Source organism: Loa loa, assembly GCF_000183805.2.
Source record: "Loa loa unplaced genomic scaffold supercont3.316, whole genome shotgun sequence".
Lineage (NCBI taxonomy): Eukaryota > Metazoa > Nematoda > Chromadorea > Rhabditida > Onchocercidae > Loa > Loa loa.
In genome coordinates, this window is record NW_018108496.1 from 54920 (window position 1) to 60919 (window position 6000).

The following is a 6000-nucleotide window of genomic DNA, read 5'->3' on the forward strand; positions in this document are numbered from 1 at the left end:
CTGTAAATGATGAGTTAACGTTGCATCTAATATACTTTGCCTTAAATTGCTTTGTCTTCTTGTCTTTTTTCATTTATACATTTATGTATTATGTTTTTAGTGTGGAATCGAAATCAATATTACAATTAAATTATTGTGCAAAATAAATATTTTGGTGGTGCCACTACAATACATTTTCAAATTTTGATCATTTGAATCATCACCCGCGTTTTTTTCTTCGAAATTCATAACCTTTGTATGCAATTCCGGAATTGTTTCTTTTCGTGAACTACATTTTACCTGTAGCAATTAAACCGATTATAGCTTTGTGAGCGTCAGATTTAAGTAATCTTAGAACCAATGCAAAAGTCTATGTATTCATTAAGCCAACCAGTTGTATTTCCTTCACTTATCGTATATTCCCTAAAAAATGTTTGTTTTTCGAATGTGAAATGTGTGCAACATGGGTTGCTTTTGTTTACCTTTGTCTTACACAGTTTTTACGCATTCATCTCAATTATAATTGATTCATACAGCTACAGATTTTAATTTCTGCCCTTCTCTTTTAATCCTTTATACATTATTTGTAATTTTGAGTAAACATATGGGGAATCTTGCAATGGTCAGCTAAGCCAAATAAAACAACTATCAAGAGTGAATTCCACTGATTTGTTAATTCCGGATTTGAATGGGGAGGTCTGATCCTAAACTAGGTGTAACGTTGTTATAGACATGGGAGGTTTTGATAAGAATTCGTTTGCTTGGTGTAAAAACGAAACAATTTAGACTGAGGGAGACTTCCTTTGTCATCCGGAAGGCGGGGCGTGGGGTGGGGTAGAGTTTTCTTTCGTACCATAAGTTTGTTGGTCTTTTAATAGAAATCCGTTAGTAGTAAATTTATTAGTAATCAGCTGAAAGTGACATTAGCTTAATTGGACATGTGCAATAGCTAAGAATACTGAGGCATTCTTTCTGTTTTTTTTTTACGACCAATTAATAAAATATATTTTATGTGTATTCATAACGCATATATCCATAATTGTTTGCAATTTTGTTTTTCTCTCCTTTTTTTTGAGAAGGGGAAACGTTTCTCTTTTTAGGAGAGTTGAAGAGGACGTAACGAAGTCTTATCGCTGAAGATGCCAAAATCAAAACGTGAAGTGGATGGTAATTTTATCGTGAAATTTATTTATATTATTACTTCTTTTTTTTCTAGGAGATATAAGGTAGTTCGATTAGACGGTAGTAGTAATACTTCCTCTTACATGATAGCAAAACAGTTCGCAAGCATTTGTGCATTCCGATGGAAGGCGGATATTCACTTACCTAACTTTTACACCTTAGTTTTTTTTTTCTTGTATAATTTTACTCTGACGAGATTTTGGAAAAACAACGAGGTAAAAGCTGGATTTTAATGAGTGCAAGAAAGATTAATTTATGATATTTCGTACTGATTTTTCAGAATTATAGCACTTTCCTAATGGAATCTAACCAAAGGTTAAATGATTGCAAAATATGTTTTTCACTAGATGTTACTACTATTTAATCCTTAATTTAAACACACAAATAAAGATCCAGCGCTGTTTTTTTGTTTATATTCCAATTCTTGCTCTACGATACGATTTTCAGTATCTTTAACTCGGGTTAAAAAAAAGACAAAAGAGCAGAAGATAAAGTTAGCTGATGAAATACGAAAATGTGTTGATACATACGAAAATTTATTTGTTCTCGAAATTGAAAATATGCGCTCTACGAAATTCATCGAAGTAAGATATAATGAAGGATTTTGTATATTAAATTATTTTGCGTTATAGGTTATAGTAGATGTGAGGGCTTTTAGAAGTTTTTTTTTTTTTTTCATTTTAAGTCGAATATTTGATCAACGAGTAAAAAGGAATTTGCATAGAGACCTGTTTTCTTTCATAATTTCTCGCACTTCTTTTTTTTGACCTGTGTCAATACTTTGTAATGTGTGAAGTAGAAATATTTTCATTTGTTATTTTCAGATTCGGCAAAAATATAAAAATAATTCACGTTTCTTCTATGGCAAAAATAATGTCATGGCAATAGCACTGGGCAAAAATCCATGCACAGAATATGCGCATGAATTGAATAAGGTTGGCATTCCTTTGTTCAAGATTAATGATTTTTGAAATATTTCAGTTTTATTTGTCTAAGATACAAAATACAAAAGAATTTTTTTCTTGATTGCCCATAGATATCATAGAAGATATTAAGTCCGATAAGTTCATATAAATTTTTATTAAAGGTCAGTGGCTTGTTGAAAGGAGAATGTGGTTTGATGTTCACAAACGAAGATCACGAAATTATTAAAAAGTTAGTTATCATTACGGATTTTTTCTTAAAACCATTGGTAGATCGTTATCCCTTATCTAGAATTCTCGCTAAGGATTTTTTCATAGTTTGGAAATCTTTAATTATGTCGCATGCCTTTTTCGGATTTTTCCGAACTTCCTGAAATATCACTTCCTGTCTTCTTTCAGATATTTCGATGAATTATATACGTTAGACTTTGCTCGATGTGGACAAGTTGCAGCTAGTACGATCGAACTATGTGAGGGACCGCTAATGCAATTTCCGTTTTCTCTGGAACCACAGCTCAGGAAGCTCGGCTTGCCAACGAAATTGGAGAAAGGTAAGGTGTTGTCACAAATCTCGTTTCGGTATCGTCAAGTCCGTCTTCCTGTTACATATTTCAACTTTCCAGGACTTTAGTACATCTTTTGATAGTATTGCATTGTATATCGTTCGATCATGGCCATGTGTTGCTTCCAGTGGTAATACAACAATAGCTTTTTCGAAACAGGCTTCCTTATGCGAAACTTCACTTGCAAAATAGGGTTAAATTTTGGTTAAATTTCAGGTATAGTGACGTTAATCTCTCATTACACTGTTTGCAAAGACGGTGACAAGTTAACAGCCGATCAGTGCAGGTTACTGAAGCTTCTTAATTACAAATTGTCTACATTTCATGTAAAACTTTCTGCTCATTGGTCTAAACACAAAGGTTTTACATACATTACTTAATATATCTTTATCATTATATTTCCAGTGTCTCGAAATGTTCCATCTTGCCTTCCACAGTGTAAGGTGCTAGAATCTTGAATTAGAAAAATGTACATGTATGGTAACTTTTTACAACTTCTTTAAATTTTATTCCTTGTTAGAAGAACAACTGATTGATTTGTTGTCCTAGTAAACATTCAAAAAAGAAAAAAGATGGTCTCCTTTATAATACGTTCAAATTGAATTTCGCTTTTTCGTATCACATTTTCGTAACCATTTCTCCATTATTCGTGGTTTTTAAAAGGATTTCTAGGTCACGGAATTTTCTATTGCTGTTTCATCCAGAAGATGAGCGTGTATGCACTGGATTATGTTTTTTCGTTACTGCTCACTGGAAGTTGTTTCTTTCGTTGTCGTTGTTGTTAATATGTCTACCTTTGATACGTAAGCTGTTTAGAATCATTTGAAACTAATGAAATAAATGATTGAATAAGTGTGGAATATGCATATAACGTGAGAAAATTGTATCGTACGACGACTCTTTTTTCTAAACTATTCTTTCTATTCGGCAGCCAATGTTAACAAATACATTCAAAGTGATACGAAAAAGTTTATTTCATGTTCTATATTTTAATGTGTTATGACGCACTTTTGAAGTTTTCAAGATAAGCAATATTGCATGGAGAGGAAAAGAAAGATTGTGTCCATGGGAGTTTGATCACTTCTTATAGCATTATGCGAATGCTAATGACTACCAGGATTGACTTTGCTAATGAGTCTCGAAAATGTTTTGTTTTTTTGATAACAAACTACATTATTATATCTACTCTGAACTAGTAGTTTCGTTTCCCATTTTCTCTTTTAGTTTCATGTCTTATAATTCATAAAAGATGAAAGCAAGTGATAGCAGTAATTACATGCGCAGCCTTTCGACTATTCTTGAAAAAATTTCGAGGTCAGTCATAATTTCTGCCTTTTTGCATAAAAACTAATCACTTACAAATTATTATCGGTTTATGGTTACTCAAGATTGAAGAAGTGGATTTTGGATCCTGGGAACTAAGTTTAGATTATGCAGTTTGGGGGAAATAGAAAGATCTGGGAGAGTTGATGTATCTGTATCATTTTGACGAATTAAAATCATTTGACATTTTGTCAGTATTCCCATTTAAAAAAGAATTTCAGGTGGAAGAATAAGAAACCACTGAATAACAATGGTACGTCTACTACAGTCATCCAAAAACAAACACAAAAAGCATTCATCCCTACCGGTAATACTTTTACGGCTAACTTTTTTCACGAGAGAAGATGAAAAGTGTAAAGATCAAGAGCTATCTTATCAATGGTAAAGAGAACAAAGAGAATAGTCTGTTAGTTGGGTTATGAATTGTTTTTGGGGAAACCGGTACATGCCCATATTCGGAGTGTTCGTTCCATTCTACTGGGATCGTTATTAAACAGCAAAACACTTCGATATATGTAAACTTTTGTTTACGATGTTCGGAGGAACTAACAAATGAGTAATATTTACCTCGAATTTATAAGATATTTCATCAGGTAATCCCAGCTGGCAAAATTTTAATTGCTTGAAGAAACGATGTAGCCTTTATTACAGTGTTGAAAAATTTGGTTCACTTTTTATGGTTTTATTATCTCTTCAGAAGTTTCAAAGCAGACGAAGGACTTGAAATTCAGTGAAAGCAAAGCTTATTTTGGAATTGATAAGCGAAAACCACTACATGAAACGATAGTAGCTGCTTCGCAGTCCTATCTGGAAGCTTGCGATTCTGCAACTCATAGACGGAAAGTAACAGTATCGTTTTTGAGCAGTTTTGCGGCAATATGTTTCTACTTCTGGTATTCCAGGTTAGTGATTTTCCGACCGAAAATGTTTTTATCTATGGTTATAATAGGTTTTTAAAACCTGGACATTTTATGGGTAGCTTGTGAACTTCTTTATCTTGGACTCTTTTTTTCTCTTTTTGTGTCCTTCATTCTTACGCACAGTTTTCACTATTTGTTAAATGAACGCTTCTTTAGAAAGGATTATGATGGATTTTTGAATGCTCCTAAATACGAAGTGGTACCAACCCTGAAAAGGTATGCTTTACGCAAGCAGATAGAAGAAGCAAATAAAAGCGGAAAAGATACGGCATATTTAAAGGCGGCGTTAGAATATGTTGACGTAGAGGAAGCTGTCTACCGAGCCGAAGAGGGTGCCTTTACGCTTGACAGTTGAATTTCACATATTTCACATTGTTAGTGATTGCTACTGAAAACTTAGATTCGGAATCTCTGAGTTATATGGTCATATATCGTGGCCGATGAGATATCAGAAATTGTGACACGACTATGTTAACAGCACTACCCGGTAATTTCAATGTAACATGAAATTCCAGTATTTTCACTGACTACTTAGTTAATCTGACACTACAAAGATTTGCCGAAGCTTAACGACATGAACCATCACATTATTCCATCTTATCCGTCTAAGAGATTGCTCTTTATAGCTGGATTTCGTTGATGAAAAATGAAGGCTAGCAGCTACAGGATTTGAGGCTTTTTTCTAGGTCCAAATCTTCCTTAGCCGTTTGGTGCCACGGAAATTTCCCCGGTATCACGTTTCAGAAGTTCAAAACATGGACCATCCCTCTGATTTCCGACTGTTCCGTTTTAGGTTTGTTCAGCAGGCCCAATTTATTGAGCGACATTTCGAATTTTTAAGCCATCCGGTAACCATATTTATACCCCATGCATTCAGTTCCGTTCAGTGCAAGACATAATCTGTTGCGTGTATTTTTAAGGATCATATAGATTTCCTCTGCTCATTATTTAACGGAAAAAATAATTCTGCCGGTCGTTCCCCGCAGAAAAGATTTAAGGAAAGGATCAGTTTTTCAGTATCCGATTTATATCACAATGCATTGTACTGCAATAATGAAGCTCAGCGTAATGTTTATATATATATATATATATATATATATATATATATAT

General features: G+C 33.5%; 2 protein-coding genes across 3 annotated transcripts; both read left to right on the forward strand.

The window, feature by feature from the left end:
- Positions 1-1073: 1073 nt before the first annotated feature.
- Positions 1074-3522, forward strand: LOAG_02906 (ribosomal protein L10 domain-containing protein). Its single transcript, XM_020446162.1, has 7 exons — positions 1074-1146; positions 1609-1745; positions 1986-2096; positions 2249-2316; positions 2484-2635; positions 2864-3127; positions 3320-3522. The coding sequence occupies exons 1-6, from the start codon at positions 1119-1121 to the stop codon at positions 3025-3027; spliced, it is 660 nt and encodes a 219-aa protein (XP_020303460.1). The 5' UTR covers positions 1074-1118; the 3' UTR covers positions 3028-3127; positions 3320-3522.
- Positions 3523-3896: 374 nt separating this feature from the next.
- LOAG_02907 lies at positions 3897-5286 on the forward strand (the record flags this gene model as incomplete). Of its 2 annotated transcripts, XM_003138444.2 has the most annotated exons (4): positions 3897-3961; positions 4192-4277; positions 4668-4872; positions 5047-5286. In XM_003138444.2, 4 exons carry the CDS (start codon positions 3897-3899, stop codon positions 5243-5245), a joined length of 555 nt encoding a protein of 184 aa, XP_003138492.1. In that variant the 3' UTR covers positions 5246-5286. The 2 variants fall into 2 exon arrangements, with proteins under 2 accessions (XP_003138492.1, XP_020305137.1); XM_020446163.1 differs by lacking the exon at positions 5047-5286 and having other exon boundaries at positions 4668-4943.
- Between the last annotated feature and the right edge of the window lie 714 nt (positions 5287-6000).